The sequence below is a fragment of the Camelus dromedarius genome, chromosome 5 (assembly GCF_036321535.1).
Source record: "Camelus dromedarius isolate mCamDro1 chromosome 5, mCamDro1.pat, whole genome shotgun sequence".
In the NCBI taxonomy this organism is placed as follows: Eukaryota; Metazoa; Chordata; class Mammalia; order Artiodactyla; family Camelidae; genus Camelus; species Camelus dromedarius.
In genome coordinates, this window is record NC_087440.1 from 52,699,890 (window position 1) to 52,718,662 (window position 18,773).

The window sequence follows — 18,773 nt, forward strand, 5'->3', positions numbered from 1 at the left end:
AACAAATTTAGCAGAAATCAGAGGCTTGGGCTACAGAAAGTGTCACCCAGCCAGCGGGACAGCCAGGATTCAAACCCAAGTCTGACACCAGTGCTCTCCCTCTGGCATCACACAACACAGTCTCATCCCTCCTGAAGGCAGCGAAGTCTTACGGGCCGGCGCCACAGCAGAACCACCCGCAAGGCCCTTGCTGGGTCAACGTGTTTTCACCACAAAAGGCATGGGAAACAGAAAAGGTGAAAAAAATAATTAAAAAGGTCCTGAAGAACGCTTTCACCTCTGACCTCTTCCCTCCTGTCAGAGGTCAGATAAGCAGGCCCTGGAACAAATGGGATGAATCTGTGGTCAGTTCCCCATTCAGGTGTTTACACCCCTGACTGGGAAGAAAGAGCTGACCTGACAAGTCTCAGCGGGGAAGGGAAGGTGACATGGGCTCCGTGTCCATGTTAATTAACGGCCGCCTCCCCTGGGCATCTCTCTCCCGGCCTCTCGCTGCGGTCAGTGAGTCATGAAAATGAGGGCAAGGCTCCGGGGAGCTGAATACCACAGCTGCACAGCCGTGAACCAGAAACGACAAGACACAGGTGCTTGTCCGTGTCCCCTCCCCAGGGGCCCCCCTCCCACACACCACCGCCACGTCTCTAGCGGAGAACGGGCGAGCGCCAGGGCTGCCCCGTCACAGAGGAAGGCTCTGGAATGTTCCTCCGAGCCAGCACGACTCGCCACTTCCAGCTACAGCCTGCAGCCCTCCAGCACCAAGATGCGTATGAAGCCCTGGAACGGTTTACCTTTGCTGAACTTTCCAGCTGAAATTCTTCATTACGCTTGAGAGCGCAGCTGGCACGAGCAACCCAGTTCTTCCCCACGTGCTCTGTGAGGCCCGGTTTTTTTTTTTTTTAATTAAAAAAAACATTATTCATGGTCAAGAAATTCCGAACAGAATTTGCCTGCCAAGATTTCTTTGGCCAAGGAAAGACTCTATCTCCTGAATTGCGGGTTTAAAAATCCGTCCCAATCTTCTTTTTGCTACACTTCCCATCTACTCGCTTGAGAATAGTCTCAACTCTCTGCAAAATCAGCATTTTTTAAATGGATTCTTAGCACCCTGTGTTCAAACCCACTTACCCTCAGTGTTGGAACTGATGTCGTCCTCTACCCCGACCACCTGCCTCCCCCGACCGGGTGGCGGAGCGTGATCCAGCCCAGGGTAATTTGGAAGAACCGCCTCTCTTCCAGGATGGGCTGGAGGAACTTGCCTCTCTGTGGGCAGTGCCCCTCCGGCTGGGTAGGGAGGGGAGCCTTCCCGGGAAGGACCCAGTGAATCTCCTGTCTCTGGTGGAGCAGGGGTCACTGGCTGTTCAGAAGACTCAGCTCGGCCTTTTAAATCTGGGGCATCTATGTCCCCATGGTGTCTCCTCTCTTTGGTTTGAGGGTCCAAGGTGGCAGATTCAGTGTTAGACCCATCACTAGATGTTGGATGTGGCAAAGAGGAGGCCAGGTCGGAAACTGGAGGAGAGATCCCACCTCCCAACTGCCTCGAATCAGCTTTCGAGTGGAAGGACACATCCATTGTGCTGTGGCCATTTGATGCCTCCTCTGGTTCACCAGGCGGGTATTCGACTTCCTCTTCATTCTCATCATAATAATCCAAATTGTCCTCAGTGTAGTCACCTTCCAGGGCTGCAGCGTGGCTGAAGGAATGTCCCAGGGGAGCCGATGGGTGGGTTTTGGAAAGGTCTCCTCCAACTGTCGCTGGCCTGACATTGTCCAACCCGGAGGTACTGCCAATGTGAAAAGCCCACACTCCAGGAATCCCCAGGTTGCTGTGTCTAAATAAAAAGATCATTTGTATCAGAAACACACTACTACATATAAAATCGATAAACAACAAGGCCCTACTGTATAGCACAGGGAACTACACTCACTATGTTGTAACAACCTACAGTGAAAAAGAATATATGTGAATATATAACTGAATACTGAATATAAAAATATAACTGAATCACCATGCTTTACACAATGTTGTAAATAAACTAAACTTCTATTAAAGAAAAACAGTGCATTGTAACAAAAGTGTTCATTTACCACCTTCCTACAAAGGTGAGCAATTTATTTTAAAACTGAAAGATCAAGAAGACCAGATTCAAAGTGTTCACTGGCAGGAAATCAAATAAAACCAGACTTACATGGTAACTAAAATGATTATACTGGAATTTTGATGTAAACTGCCTCTTACCTGACAATGGGTCTCAAAGGCCATTTGTCTATCGAATGCCAGACCCTCAAATCAGAAATCTATTCTTCAACCCCACATGTTTTATCTAAAATCTGGTTATCTGAACACAAATAGGGAATGTGGGAATATTTTATCCTCCCTCTGCTTTTATAAAACCCAAGAAAACATATGCTTACAGATTTTTGCCCAATATTTAAACAATAATGACTACTTTTTGTCTGAGAGTTAGTTATGTGCCAAGGGCTTAAGGTTCTTCAATACAACTTGCAAGGTGGGGGCAGTGATCATGTCCAATTTTACAGATGATAAAACAGGTTTAGAGAGATTAATTCATCCTCTTAAGGTTGCACAACTAATAATTGGCAGAGCTTGGACCTGAATTCAGGACTATCACCAAAGCCCACACTCTGAAAATCTACATTATGTCAGAAAACCAACACACTATAGTCAACCCACATCTGAAGTATCACTACTCTACAGACTGTTAGAGACATTTCACTGTTTAGTCCCATGGATCAATCAATTAACTAATTCACAGAGAATGGTGAATCAATTTCAAAAAATTTGGAAGAAATAGAAGTGCCTAAGTCTAAAAAATGTTGAGCAAATGCAGAACAAAGTGAAGGGGAAAATAAGATGGTAGTTCAGGTTTGGGGAAGATATAACTCAAGTGATAGAGCACATGCTTAGCATACACAAGGCCCTGGGTTCAACCCCCAGTACCTCCTCTAAAAATAAATAAATAAGCCCAATTACCTATCCCTCCCAGATTTTTTAAAAATAAAAATAAAAAAATCTATTAAAAAAGGGGCAGTTTAATCAAACTGCTAAGGGTCACAGGTAAGAGGTGTTCAGAAACATCAGAGCCAGAGAGCTCACGAGTTTTCTCCGCTAGAAAAGAAGATGGGCTCCAGTCAGTCTTCCAAGTATCCCAGCGATCCACTACTTTAGACTACGATACATTCTGAAGAGAATAATCCCATACACAAGTTCAAAAAAATAAGGAAAAGCCCTAAGGAACAAATGGTCTGGCTAGCCTGAATGTGCCCGTTTCCATCCTCTCTGGATATATACCAAAGACCCAGCTCAAAGCCTCTCATGCTGTGGGGATTTCCTCCAGTCGGTCCACGAGAAATCAGTTAATGACTAATAAGATCATCATAAATGCACTGAATCATCTAAGGACAAGAGACCTTTGCTCTTTTGGGTTGATACTCATCACATTCATGTGGATTTATGCAGCAATCATATTTTTAAATTCAATTTTGAGACTCAATCAATCAACCCCCACCCTCTTGTGTGCTATTGCTGCCACCACAGCTGTTATAATTAGTTTAGGGAACCAGGAGAACAGCAAGCAAACCTGTGATCCTTTGTGCAACATGCTATGTAGACTTGGTGAGTTCTAAGAATTAATGCTGGTGCTTTTTGGCAAGCAAATGGGATGTTAAGGAAGATAAGAGAGAATCCTGAAGATCTGAGGATGCTGAGTTTATTGTCACATCAGAGGTGTTGCAGCTGTGACATTTCTTCTTGAAGTTAGATAGAGAAAACTATAAAAGCTTCAAAGAGTAGGAAAATACAAATTATGGCAGATAAGAGCTAAATTAAATAACCTTCTAAGTAAATATAAATCACTACCCTGGCTTTGGTCATTGTGTATGATGGGAAAGCAGCCAGTTTGAGTTTATCCTAAAATCCAAGGTCATTTGGAAAGCTTAGTAATAGAACTTACTTTATTTCCTAGAAAGGAAAACAAGGGTACGAAATGAGATGACAGTGCCTTCCTCCCTGGGTTGTTAGGAGAATTAAGTTAGAAAATTGCAAGAAATGCTCAGCCGGGGGACCCTGCACATAATAAGTACTTAGTAACTACTGTCTTTCAGGAGACAGGAAAGTATCATCTCAAAAAATGCAAATGTGTGCATTTGTATTTGAATGTGCAGAAGGAGAGTTATGACAAACACTATGAATTATATAATTTATGACCTCTGAGCTTATAATTATGACACAGGTTGGAGGAAAGCAATGATTCCATTGACTAGGAGAATAATTTTATTCTTTAGAGATGCCGAGCACTGAGGAGTGAATGGCATGGTGTGTGTGGCTTTAAAATATTTAAACAAAAAACAAAAAAAATGAGAAGATGGCAAAATGTCAACAGCTTGTAAATCTCCACGACTCCCTCTGCTTTTCTGTGTATTAATGACTTAATAATGGTTATCGCTTGAAGTAGTGATAATGTGTCATTTTTACTTTGATGTCACATTTCTTGGCATTGTTTGTACTTTTAGTTTTTATTTTAAACATAGGTTATACTAAAGAAAAACTCCTCTGCCAGTCCTTTTGGCCTCATATCTTCCACTTTCAATCAAGTAACTCAAGAGGTTTCTAGGAGGCATCAAAGGTAATGACGAGGAAGGCACAGAGGGAAAAGGAAGTGGTGTGTGTGTGTCTCTGTTCGTGCGTGCATGCGTGTGCGTGTGAGTTCTTTGTGGCTGTGGTAGGGGAGCACAATTGCTTTTTCCTACAGGCTTTTTGGCCCTCACCACCTCCTGTACCGAGGAGGTGTCAGCATTTACTCCAATGTTCCTGGAACTGTCAAGCTGTTTGTCTACCCTATGAGAGTGCAGGTGGCTCACGTGCAGGGCCTGGGCCTTAGACATCTTTCTTTCCAGTGCTTGGCCCACGGTGAGCCCGTGATAATATCTGTGAAACAGAGAATCTGTGGGCTCCAGATTAGAAGAGGAGGGCAGAACAAGGGGAGAGAAAACAGGAGCTAAGTTTCCTCCAGAGTCCAGACTAACAGGCAGCCTCTTTGGACGCCTAAAGATCCTCAACATGGGTGGTGAGAACGGGGAAGCAGGCCAGGATTCAGCATCAAATAAATAGTTCAGAGCTCTGGACTCACGCTTCAGTTTTGATTTTGCCACTTAATAACTTTGAGATCATAAGCAAATGAACTTCCCTAAGCTCATTTGTCACATCGAGAGAAGAACAGAACTTACCTCCTGGGATTCTTGTTGAGTTTTAATTAAGAGAACTTCTGGAAAGTGTTTAGCGCAATGTTGGCAAACAGTAAACTTTCACTAAATGTCAGCTCTGAGTAACCCTGTTTGGTTGGAGGGCCGGCTCTCTGGTCTCTGAGTAGAGCAGATGGCATGCAGAAGTGTAAGGTGTTCCAATCCCCAGGAATAATGTAATGGAACGTTAAGGAAGGCCAGGTAACCAGTGTGTTCTGTCTGACTTCTATACCAGTATTCAGGGAAGGGATAAAAGCAGAGATATTTTTTAAAGCCTTGAAATTAATAAATATCAACTGGTGCTAACCCAGATCCTGGGCATGATGTGGACAAGCAAAGTGAACTCACAGGGTGGGACTAAGGAATGGGCTCGGTTCCAGGCATCTCATGGAATACCCACCAGGATGATTTGAGATAAAGAAGTGATTGAAAAAGACTGAGACTTCTAAAAATCGACCAATCTGTTTGTTTGGTTTTTCTTTCTTTAAAAAAAATTTTTTTTTGTGGGGGGAGTATTTAGGTTTGTTTGTTTATTTATTTATTAATGGAGGTTCTGGGGATTGAACCCAGGACCTTGTGCTTGCTAGGCATGTGCTCTACCACTGAGCTACACCCTCCTCCCTTAATTTAACTTTCAACATGTATCTGTCTAGAAGACTGACTCACAATGTCTTTTCCTGTGAGATGATTCACCTGGAAAAACCTCAACCTGGGCAGTTATATTACTGAATATTTTTATGTGGTTCCAAGAGCAATGTTTTCCATACCAAGCCTCAGTGGCTGTGCACACGCGCGCGCGCGCGCACACACACACACACACACACACAGACACACAGAGTTCTGTTTCCGGTATCTATAGACAATAGGGCAGGAAAAATAAAGAATCCTTTATATTTTGGTCAACTCACTCCTTCCAGGGTCTAGTCTAGTTCCTGGTTTTGACCTGACGCCTTGATTAGAAACCACCAAGATATTATTTAATGGTCTTATGGCCACTCAAGTTTGGGTAGTTCCAACGGGTCTTTACATTCCAGCAGGAAAGGGCTTAAGCCGTGTGTTACTTACTGGTAGAGATTTTTCACAGACTGTTCAGTGCTAGTCAAGCTGAAATATGGTCCCTCTCTCTTTAGGTCATCGACCTCCCCTCTGCAGAAGCCCACGCGGGCTGGAAGCTCGAGCTGGACATTGTAAGATTCTTTGGGGCGGGTTCCAAAGAACTGAAGGCCATTGGCAGGATAAAGGAAGAGGGCATAGCTATCAGACTCATCAGATGCCAAAACTGCCTGGAAGGTATTCAGCTGTAGGAAAAAAATAGGAAATATTCTTAATAAAACAAACACACAAAAAAACCCAAAATGCAAGTAAAACATTATAAAATGCAAAGGGTTGTTTCCCCTTCTCAGGATTTCTTTAAATTGTTTTTGTACATAATATTTTTAAAATTTCCTCTATAAGTATAATTTTATAAGCTATATTTTTATTATAATCATCTTGTATCAATTTAGGTTAATAATTGAAATACACGCATAGATTAAAATGCAGGTTAAAAGAGAATAAAAATATTTTTTAAGATTTCAAACTTCTTTCATCCAAATTTCTTTCAGAGCTGAGAGCAAGTAGCACAATTAACTTGTACATTCCCACAGCCACTGCCCTAGTTTACTGCCCTGGGCACTCATCTGAATCATTCATTCATTCATTCATTCACTGAATGCCCATTTTGGGCAGGGACGGTGTTAGGCACTGGCTGATCAAAAGGTTTCTTACTGTTCTCATGTCCTCGCTCTCTATCTCTTCCATCTGCCTTTTCACACCAGCACTAGAGTTACCCCACCCTCTTTCCACAGATGAGGAAACAGATGTAGGGGCTAACGGATCTGCCTGAGGTCAGGCAGCTAGTACGCAGTGGCAGGCTGACCAGCCCCAGAGTCCCTGCCCCACACCATCAGACCGTCCTAACCACTCCTTGGTGTGCAGTTCCAGGTGATTTATAAACTGCCCCCGACTCTTCCCAGCTCAGATCCGCTGCATCTTCACCAGGGTGTTTAACATTGCCCATTTGCCTCGTGTACTTAGATGCTTCTGTATATTTGCTGTTTCCCTCTGCCTGGAAACCCTCCTGACCTTTTAATGCTGCCCCTCTGAGGGGTTTTGCCATTCCCTGTGGATTTATTCCTGTTTTCTGAGCCTCCACAACACCTTTGTGTTTCTAGTTAGCTTTCATCTCGTTTTGCCTGGCTAGCTGTTTATGTGTTTGAAAACTCCATTCATTCATTCATTTGTACATTAACCCCAACAGCCAAGTGCCTACTAAGCACTGGAAAATATGCTTGGTGCAAACAAGCAAAGGATGGGAGGCTCTGCCCAGGACAGTCGCAGTGCTTAGGAGAGGGAAACAGCCATGGCTGGAATTCTGGGAGAGTTACTGGAGAAGGTGGTAGAGGCCAGAGAGCACCTCAGGGTTGGAGCAGGGAGGCACTGCAGAGGCTGCCTGTGAACGTTAATAAACACTGTAGTAGCCAAAGCAGACCAGAAGGAGAATCCAGGAGCCTGAATTAGCCACAAACTCAACACCCAGGTCCCTGCAGAAGCACTCCTCAAAGTTCAAGTCACTCTCGTATTCTCAATAGGACACTTTTTTGCCTTTACCGACATCCAGCAATCTCCCCTTACCCAAATGATCAGTTAATAGTGCTTGATTATCTTAAACAAGATGTTATATTAAGGACTCTGGGAACACCTCTCTCACTAAATCCCAATCCTTTTACAGTTTAGTAGTGAGCAGAGGAGGTATTCATAAATACCACTACTTCCTAAATAATGTGACTCCTTGAAATGTTACTTACTGGTAAGTAGTACTGTTGCCCCACTTTGCTAGACAGACAAACTTAGGCAGAGAGAAGAATATGATATTTTACTAAATAAGACAGCAGACGAGGCCCATGTCTGTATTTTGTTCTGTCCTGGATCCCTCCCTGTATGGTCTTTCCTAATGTTAATTCTTCCTGTAGCTGTTTAATTTCAAAGTATAGTTTTGAGGGTCTGCTTATAGGACAGGGAAATTCAGGTGTTAAAATGCTTTTCCAGAGGAAAAAACAAAATACTATCCAATCTTTTTTTCAATTCTCCAACACAGAAAAGGTTACCTTGCTTGGCTTTTTGCTTTTCTTTCTTTCTTTGAGTTCAGGAACTTAAAGACAGGGACAGGTTAATTGTTTCATCCGGAAATCTTTACTTTCCCAAAAACAAAAGGCAAGGGATGTTTTCTAGAATTTCTCAAAGCTCGGAAGCCATAACTTCTGCCAGATGTAAACACAGGCTATTCGGTATCATGTCAGTGCAGAATATATACTACAGCACCTATTGAACTAATGGTGATTCAATAACTTCAGAGTTTTACTGCAGTCAGAATAAATAAAGTTCAACCAGGGAAAGAAAGGCACTCAGGGAAGGAGAAAGACCCCTGTTTTGAAAAGTGAAGCTTTCAAAGCTCCTGGCATTGATTGCCCACAATAAACGTCAGATAGGAGAAATCCTGGTTCTAAGTCTAGAGAAATTCTGTAAGATAGGGAGGTACCATAGATGGTGAAGGAATTGAAGGGGATGGGTAGGGTAGGGGAGGGAAAAAGTAAACAGAGCTGTGAAGGGGAAAGTCTGGCTTTTTACTGTGGGGTCTGGGTTGTGAACAGTTTATTTTCTTCATTTTTTCTGCCAGTTAGCCAACAAATTCACTTCATTGAAAACCAATTCAATGTCTTATATGCCATCCCTGAGACAGACACTGGTTAGAGGTGGCAAGCATTTATTTAATCTACTTGTCTCCACTGAAAAAGGGCAAATAGAAGGATTTTAAATAGAATTCAGGATCCCAGAGTACTGGCCAAAAAAGTTTGGCTGCTTAAAAACCACCAGCACATCAAATGATCACTTTTAACATTCTCTCTTGGGTCCACAACATTCTACATCTAATTGCTAAAGATCCCGCTTCATGACGTCCTGCAGGGCTCCACCCCCAGAGCACTCCTTGACTGGCTTCCAGACCGGAAAGGTCTTCACATTCCTGGAGAAAAGGCTTCACAAGAACCCCACACACTGTCCCCTCAGGGAAAGCCTCAGATGCGCTGCCAAACCCCACAAAAGGGTCACCAGTTCCCAACTCCCTCAGGATCCCAGGGAGGAGGGAAGAGGGGCAGGGCCAGTGCTGCAGAGCTTGCAGACTTCCGCCATCCTGCTGTCAGCAACAGAAAAGCCAGAGTCCTCGGCAGAAACCAAGCAGGGCCTGGCTCTCCCTTCCAGGTGTAGGATATCCCCAATCAGCGCTGACTTGATGCCCAGCAGAGCTGGGCTGATAGATACAAGGCACGCCCCTCAATGAGTTTCTCATTTTTGTAATTAATTTATTTCGGCCATCTGTCCAAAAGTCAGGACAGTGCCATCCCTGTCCCAAAGGGGTTTGCCTAGAGTGGCTTACAGAAATTACAATGCAAATTAAGAAGTGAGGTGTCTTCCACACGGGTGACAAAGTTCTCGACCCTGTCTTCTTTAGGGTCACATGTTCTCTACAGTCACAGCATTGCTGACTTCTGGCCGCCAGTGTTCGGTGTGAACAGTGATCTCCAGTCCTTAGTCTATTTCTCCATCTCCCATTACCTATCCGTCCGTCACTGTCACTTGCACCATTTTCCCTCATTATTTTTCCTGCCCTAAATCCTACAGATCCTGCCAAAAATTCAAAGATAAATGCTCAGTGCTATCACCTCCCTAATATTATAACCTTCCTGACATTTAGTCTTTAGCAAAACTTCAGCATTTCTTTAACCAATTTCCATAGATGGCTCTATTCTTTACGTCTTTATAGTTATACCTCAGACACAAGCTAAACTCTTTGAAATGGACGGTAGCCCTCCCCTCTTCTGGACCTCAGCATCAGAACTCAAAAAGCGACAGCAATGTCCTGCTTTTACCTCTCATCTCTTCCATGGATCTAAACCCCTCCATCAGTGACTGTCGTTCTTTGAAACAAGTCAGCACACCTCAGTCTCCAAGGTGGGGTCTCCATTGGGAAGCCTTCTGCTCATCTTGCGTTACTGCTCCACGCCTCCCTTCATTCATTTCTCCAGCCTCAGCTCTCTTAGCCTTCTCCCAGGACACAGCCAAGGACAGAACAATATCTCCTATGGCCCCATTCTCAATATCCACTCTTTCAGCCCAACTTAAATCCAGGTAATTCCCCATCCATCCCCATACAAAGATCTGTGTAGCCCAGTTCTCCATCCCCCTTATCCCTCAAACGACAATAAAACAATCCTCCCTCCCACTCCCCCCACCAAAAACAAACAAACACAGCTAAAGTAAACACTAGTCCTCTTTATGTTTCCTGTGGATAAGTTCTCTGACGGTCAGTACTGTGACTTTTTTGCTCTTCGAAGCACCTATGACAGTTCAGGGAGTCTCAGATTGAATGAACTGATAAACGCGATTTGTTCATATGTTTTTAGAGGCATTCCTGCAATATCAGGTACAACATCCTGTCACACCCACCACGAATTCCATGGTGAGAAAAGGCAACAACTGAAATAGTTTTAAGTGGTAAAGATGGCATTCCTCTGATATCTTCAAGTTTCCAGTAAGTGCAAACTGAGTTTAGTATGCCAAGGTTTAAGAAGTCCATGTAGAACTCACACAGTCCTTCAAGCAAAGCAGATTACTGTTTGCCAAAAGCTATCTCCACAGAACTGTTAAAACAAGAACTCATGTCCCAGGACTCTTTTAAAGTATTCAGAAGAACCTTCCATGTGGATAATTACGAAAACATCCTGTCTCCAAACAGAATCTTTATCTCCTTTCTAAATGAAACAAATTCTGAAGTCAACTCAGCATTTGGCAATGTCTGAAGATTGATTTTAATTAGAAAAGTGAAAGAGATGGATTCTAAAAATCTTCCCACCACTCCCCGCAAAAAAAAAAAAAAGAGCCTAGACAGATGTTGCAATTCAGAAAACCTTGTATTTAAAGAGTCTTTATGTGAAGTACTTACATTACAGCATCCTTACAAGACAGAGAAATAAAAGAACCAGAATCTGTTCCCATCAAGCCAACATAGAGGAACACAGACTGGCTGAGCATTTGCACCCTCTAGGTCTAAGGGACCACAATGGCTACTTTAAAATGTCAGCTTAGTGAATTCTCACAACAGTCCTGTAAGGCAGGCACTGCTACTTCATTTTACAAGTTAGGAAACAACTGAGACTGGATTGTTGCTGGATCAAGCCACTGGATAACCTTTCATTAACCACTTCTTTTAAAAAATTTTTTAATCATCATTATCTCCACATGCACCCTGAAAGTTGGGTAAGAGAAGCATTATTGCCAGGCTACAGATGAAACTAAGAAAAATAATTAACAAAGTCACCTTGCCTATATCATAATTTTCGGTTTCAAATAAGCCCTGATAAAATCAGAATCTTAAAGCTCTAGTATGACTTCATTACCCCAGGGCTTCATGCAACTGCTCATCTCTCTGATTCATCTCACTCAGGTCAACACTCTTTTCTCTGTTGAAAAAGAAAATAGATGCAGCTGAGTTCTCTCCAGAGCATTGGCACACTAATTTGGTTGTAACAAGGCACCAATAGTGTCCTTGGTAGACTTCATTCCAAGTCCATTCTTCCTTTGGATGAAATATGGTTCCAAGGACTCTTTTGGTACTAAGATCACATCAGGACAATAATACTCAAGCCTCATTTATTAGAAGTCTTTGGAAAAGGCACAACTATTGTTGTGTCTACCTACATCACTTGTGCCAAGGAAATGGGTCTTGCATGAAAAGTCTGGGTAAAAGCAACAACAACAACAAAGAAAATCCCTAAGAATTAGGAAATCTGTATTCTAAACCTGCCTTGTGTCACTACCTACAGAATTCTGGACAATCGCTAGTTTGCCACTGACTAGTAATTGCAAACAATAAATCTTCCTGTACTTATCTTGTAACATTGTTGTGGGAAGACAGCATGATAAAATGTTGCTGTAAGAATTAAAAGATAGCCTGAGTAAACAACATATATAATAACTGTCTAAGTTGTCAGTCTTTGTTTTGAACCCTTACCTTCTCAATACAAAGACTTCTCTTCAAAAAACAAAACAGAAACAAAGTTCTGTTTAAAATCCTTCAAAAGCTGCCCAGTGCCAAAGAACCAAGCCCAAACTCCTAGCAGAGCATGATCTGCGTCTACCCATGACCTTCCCAGCCTCATGTCCCACCACCCTTCCTTTTCAGTAATAATATACCACATGTAATGTCCCAAACACATTATACATTATAATACATGGGTGATATGTCATATGCTAGCCCTTCTGTTGGGAATGTTCTACTCTGCTCAACTCAGATTCAAAGGCAGCTCCTCAGTGAAACTTTCTTACACTGGGTCCCCTAACCAGGGAGGGGTAGATTTGTCTCCTTAAGTTAAGATGCTACTTCACTTATCATATTGAATAATAATCAATGTCCCTATTAAACTATGAAATCCCTGGGAGTAAAGATTGCGTCCTTTCATGGTGTCTATACACCCTGACATACAGTAAGTATGCAAGAAAGGTTTGTTGAATGACTAAATCTCAACTATGTTCAAATATAAATTACTTATACACACATAAAAAAAACTGAAGAAAAGAAGACTGGAAGAAAACACAATAAAGTATTAGCAGTCGTGACCTGCAGTTAGTGGAATGATAAACAATGTTTATTTCCTAAATTTTGTATTATAGGTATATTAAACTTTAAATATGTTTTTTAAACTTATGGACAAAAATGAATGAGTGAATGCAACAAACTTACCTTATTCATCTTTCTCCAACCCTCCCCCTAGCCCAATGCCCTGAACAAAGAAGGTGTGCAAATTATATCTTTGAACTGAATGTATTCTGTTGAATTGAATAATTGAAATGTCAAACCTATGCATTAAAAAATTATTCAACAAACAAAACTAGATGTTGCCTGACCAAAAACCAAAAAAGAATAGCAAAAATCAATTCAAATGATTTTTATTTCTAGATCTTCTTTGCTCAGCACAGCCTTTAGGAAATATTCCTCATACTCACAGAACAAGAATGGCCACCATCTTGAATTACTCAGTGAGAGTGGGCAAGCTATTTAACCTCTCTGAGCCTCAGGGAGGGTATGTGCCATCCTTCTATAGCTGAGAATCACTTTAATGAATTAAAATAGAGACAAACTGAAAGAGTTTCAGCCTTTGGGGTATGACAGTTAAGATTCATGTCTAATTTCATAGGAGGAAGCCCTCATCTACCCCAGGAATGAGGCCACTTATCATTTGCCAAGCCACCCTGGCCACACCTGATGTCTATTTGGAGTACTTCAAATATTACTGCCAGGCCTAAAGGTTTGTTTTTTGTTTGTTTGTTTTTGGTTTTGGGGTTTTTTTTCCCACTTTCTTAGGTAGAGACTATACAACGAACTGAGGACAATCTCCTGTAAAGTAGGGAGCATGTGAACTGGTTCCTGGAGGGCGATTTGGCAAAAGCAATAAAAAAACCTTATAAAAAGTTCATCTCTCTGACCCAACAATTCCACCTCCTGGAAGGTCAGCTAGTGACACAGTACAAAGATTCAGCTTAAAAAAGAAAAATTTATAATGATGAAAAATTGGAAATAACTTTGCTGACCACTGGGCACAGTGTGAAATCTACTGGATGGTGAAATATTATGCAAATATTAACATGATGTAGAAATAGTTATTGACACTGAAAATAATCACAATTTACTATTCATGAAAAAAAAAGGTACAAAACAGTATGTGCACTGTGTGACCCCATCATTAATAGTGATAGATACAGACTGGATAGGAAAAAGTTCTGGCAGATGCATATGAAACTGTTTAACAGTGATTATCTTTGAGTGGTAGGAAAATGAGTGGTTGTTCTTTTTTAAAGTGCCTGTATTTCCTGATGTTTTTCCTTCAATGAACATATAATTAGAAATAATTCTTGTATATTTGAGGTGATTCTAAAAATAAGTGTTCAAACAGTAAACCCCCTTGTATTCTGAGGGCTTTCTGCATCTGCAGTGAGGCACTCATATCCCCTAAGCAGTTCTCCTCGTGAGAGGGATCACCTCTCAGATCCTCAAAGAAAACCAGGAGAAAACAGCCTTCTTCACTTCCAAGCTACTTCAATCCTAGTGCCACCAAACGATACATTAGGTTCAGCAGACTCAGGAACTTCAATTCCCTAGGTTCCAGCCCAGAATTCAAGCCCATCCCTCAAGTGGCTCAGAGTTAAGCATCCCTGGGCGCTTACCTCTCCCGAGGGCGGGGCCCTGCGCGTGGCCTCCTCGTAGGCGCCCACCTGCTCCCAGGTGGCCAGGAAGGCGTGGGTGGGGGCGAAGTGCGCGGCGGCGCGCGGGAAGCCTGCGCGCACGTAGCGGGCGGCCAGGTCCAGCACCGCCGGGGAGGTGTCTTCTCGGTACAGGACCCGGCCCCTGCCGTGACTCGTGTCGATGTCGGCCAGAAAGGGGGCTATGGCTGGAAAGTCTGTGGGGAAATCATCATCCACATACTGGGTTTCCCTGGGGAAGTCCTGGGTGGAGATGATGCCGTTGGTGCCCACCTGGGGGAGGAGGGGGACAAAAAGGTGGCGGTCGCGTATGTTGCAGAAAGCCAGAGGGCAGCTACCACAGGTCCGGACGCGCGCGCCCACCCTGCTTCGCCAGGAGGGAAGGGAAGGGAACCGCCCTGGGCATGAAGCTCCCCCTTTCCCATCGGCTGGAAGCCCGATTCCTGGTTCAGGGCGACCAGTGCAACTTCAGCCGGCGTCCCACCCGCCACCCCTGCCCCTCAAGCGCGATATAATAGGTCCAGGAACTCTAAAACTCGTTCACATAGCTTCTCACTTTCCGCATAACCCTGGAGAAAAAGCTCCGGATCCGAGGAAAGCTGAAGAACACGCAGCTCTGCAGACCTGCATAGGCTTCTCGCTGTCCTAACTGGAAACCCCACTGACTGCCTTAGCAACCCCACCTTCTTTTCTGCCTGGACACTTAGGTGGCTGCGAACAATTCTTCCTCTCCCCTCCAAGCAGGGAAAAGCAACGGGTCCGGCAACAGCATCGCTGCAAGGCTGGGTCCCACCCCTAGGGCGCTGCGAGACAGCCGACCGTGCGGACTATTTTCTCCCTTCCGAAGGCAAGGGTTCGCTGAGATTCACACTACATTGATTTCTGGTCAGAAGGCGCGAGAAATCTGCCTCGTCCTGCACCAGGAAGAAGCTGAACTTACATAGAGGTCGCTAAATTGGGCATCATAGAAGCGCAGGGGAAGCGCCAGCTTCACCGCGGTTGAGCTTTCGTCGTCGCCTTCCTGCAGAAGCTGGTCTCCCCGCGACAGCCCGTAGGGGAAGAGCTCTCCTGGATGCAGCGCCACGGCCCGGGACAGCAGCAGCAACGGCAGCAACAGCAGCAACAGCAGCGGCGACGGCCGCAGCGCCCGCCGCCCGGCCACCCAGTCCCCCCGCATGCTCGTTCCGCCCTGGGCTGCCCCGCGGCAGAGCGCGTCCCGGCCTGGCCAGCCAGCCAGCCCACTAGCCGCGCCGCGCCAGTCTCCAACCTGGATCCCCGCGGGAGCCCGGGAGGGGCGGGACTCTGGGCCCTCACAGAGCGCTGATTGGCTGCGGTCGGGGGCCCGGGACCAATCACCGGCTCTGAGAAAGTTCGACAGCGGCGGCCACATCTGGTTCTCGTTAAGTTTTCTAAGGCAGCGGTCACCAAAGCGGAGGGGTTGGTGAGGTGAAAGCTCCTGGCCAGGAGTGGTCGGAACAAGTCCTTCTCCTCCGCCTCCTCTCCCCGAGAGCTCGCGGGGTCAATCCCGCCCTCCGGTCGCGGCTGCCCTGGGGTCCCGTCGAGCCCCGCCCCCGGGACCAAATGGCCCGCGCGTTCTGAAGGCAGCGGCGCCCCAGGAGATGACCTCAGCGGGAAGGGGGACCTCGCGGCGGCGTATGCATTTGCTGGCTGGCCCGACGTGCCCCTCCAGCCTAGCAGGGCGAGGGTGTGGTGGTGAGGGTCACGGTTTGCGCCCTGCCCTGGGGTCCCGAGCGCCCCTCGCCCTCGAGGTCAGGCCCTAGGCCGAGAAGCAAAGGGCATTGCAGTCGCAGCCTCCTTGGCTGCTTGGCTCCACTCGGAGACGCGCTGCGAAGAAGCGCGCCTTTGTATGAAGCCGGGGGGGAGTGACTCCTAAATTCCAGCCCCCTCCGGAAGGCCGCCTCCCAGGAGGACTGGACCGCCAGTGAGGACTGAGCCACTGGGCCAAAATGCCTGCCAGTCCGGGTCATGAGCGTTGTTTACCTTCCCCGGGGAAAACCGCACCCGGGAAGGCCATGAAACGCGACAGTGAGTGACTGGATTTGTTTGGAACGTGGAATGAGGCATCCGGTTTGGACACCAAGCAGTAATGGGCGAGGCGCCACGCTGGAGGGACCCTGGGTCTCTCGCCCACTGCCCGCGGGCATCTGGGCCGCCCTTGACGGCGGCCATGCAGGTGGTAACCCGAGCTCTCCACCCGAATGGAAACCCCACAAACTCGAAACCAGCGGTGAGGGTGCGGGGGAAACCCATCCACCATAAACACCCCCAGTGCGAAGCGCCAGGAGCCGGACGAAATTTTATTACCGTTTTTATTATCTACAGCTTGAAATTTCCCAGATAGTCTGTTTTCTTTCTCGGACCCTCCATGGGGTCTTTGGAAGCAAAGGTATTTAAAAAGAAGGAAAAATCAAACCCTTGGAAATGCCCTAAGGGAAGCTTAAAAGACAGATTTCTTTTTGTGGATGTTTTTTCCAGTTATACAAATCCCTACTGGCCCACAGGGCCAAGCCCTAAAAACTTTGAAAATATCAAACTTGTGAGACACAGGGAATCAACAGAAAATGGAAAATTGGCCCAGAGCAGTTTACTTTCTCAGACTGTGGAGATCTGTATATTTGGTATTACAAAAATGTATTTGTGTTTGCATATATGTTCTCATTTCTTTTGGACACAGATGTTTTCATTGTACTGAGGAGGAAATAGAGGTGCAAAGACAGGTGATTTGGCTTGCCCAAGGTCACCTGGAGTTAATCCTTGATGTGAAATCCTTCACTGACTCGCTATAGCTTTTGCAAATCTCTCAATGGAGAATACTAATAGCTAACATTTATCTAGTGGTAATAAGCCATGGGTTAGTGGGTCAGACAGAGCCTAAGATGACCCCCAATGATCCCCATTTCCTGTATAATCCCCTCCCCTGCAGTGTGGGCTGGCCTAGTGACCTCTAACCCACAGAATGTGGCAACAGTGATGAGAAGTCTTCTCAATGAGTAGGCTAAATCTGTCTCACTAGCAGACTCCTCTCCCTGGCTTTGATAAAGCAAGCCATTATGCTGGGAAGGCCCACATGCAAGGAACTGAGGGCAGCCTCTGACCCACATCCTGCCAGGCACTGAGTTCTGCCAACAACTGGGTAAGTGAGCTTGGAAGTGAATCTTCTAGTTATGTCTTGAGGTGGCACCTTAGCTCTAACTGACACTTTGCAGCCTGGTGAGAGACCCTGAAGCAGAGGACTCCCTGGGAAGCAGGACTCAGATTCCAGACCCACAGATACTGTAAGAATTTAATAAAGCTATGTTGTTTTAAGCTGTTATGGTTTGGGATAGTTTGTTACGCAGCAGTAGATGAGTGATACAGCTAGACACTGTGCTAAAGAAATTAAGACTTGGGGGGAAGAAAAGAAATCAGTGACTGGTACATGGCTTATAGGTTCCAGAGCTGTGACTGGAACTCAGTCCTGTCTGACCTCTAAACCTCTGCTCTCTAGTACTAAATCACATTGCCACAGGGCCCTCTGCAAGGTAGCTCAAGCCAACCTCTCTTAACTTCAGCTGTGGCCACAGCTACCCTTTCAGCTGAGATTTCAGTTAAATGCAACTCCCTATTTTATGCTTTGGAACATCCTCACATGTTAGTCCCTCTACCTATAATGCTTTTCCCAATCAATCTCATCTGGCCAACTTACCCACCCTTCAAGACTTGAATCAAAACCCTTCTCTTCGAGAAGCTTTCCTAGAAACCAGTCCAACACAGAAGCCCCTTCTCTATTCCACGTGCCCAGTGCCTGCCACGATCGTATCTCCTATCACCCCTGGTCTCCACATGTCCCTGTCTCACCACCACCACACTCTGTAGGGCTGGGACTTTGTCTTACTTGGGGCCTGCTGCAATGCCTGCCTAGCTCATTGGAAGACGCTAAAAGAAATGTTTGCTGAATGAGTGAAGCCAAGCAAGGCAACCTGGGGCTAGGATTCATGTCTGCAGCTCAAATGAGACATTCTTGCCCCTACACCACCTTTGCTGCTAATCTGACCTGAGTCTTGTAATCCTCTTTACCAGGCTGCCTAGCGACTCACCTACTGCTGCCCTCCAGCTTTTGTCATTCTTTCATTCATCCATCCATTTAACGACAAACACAACTC

General features: G+C 45.3%; 1 protein-coding gene across 3 annotated transcripts in view; it reads right to left on the reverse strand.

The window, feature by feature from the left end:
- Positions 1–18,773, reverse strand: part of NID2 (nidogen 2) — a 128,158-nt gene that overhangs the window by 47,092 nt on the left and 62,293 nt on the right. For 2 of the 3 annotated variants that reach the window (XR_010380963.1, XM_010982916.3), the window contains exons 1-4: positions 15,551–15,865; positions 14,575–14,883; positions 6,325–6,557; positions 1,126–1,829 (exon numbers count right to left, since the gene is read on the reverse strand). Coding sequence is in view for 2 of the 3 variants with exons in the window: in XM_010982916.3 (XP_010981218.3) it covers positions 1,126–1,829; positions 6,325–6,557; positions 14,575–14,883; positions 15,551–15,787 (1,483 nt within the window). In the remaining variant the exon portion in view is untranslated. Of the gene's footprint in view, positions 1–1,125; positions 1,830–6,324; positions 6,558–14,574; positions 14,884–15,550; positions 15,866–18,773 lie in introns of those variants that run through there. The other variant, XM_064485958.1, reaches the window with a different exon arrangement.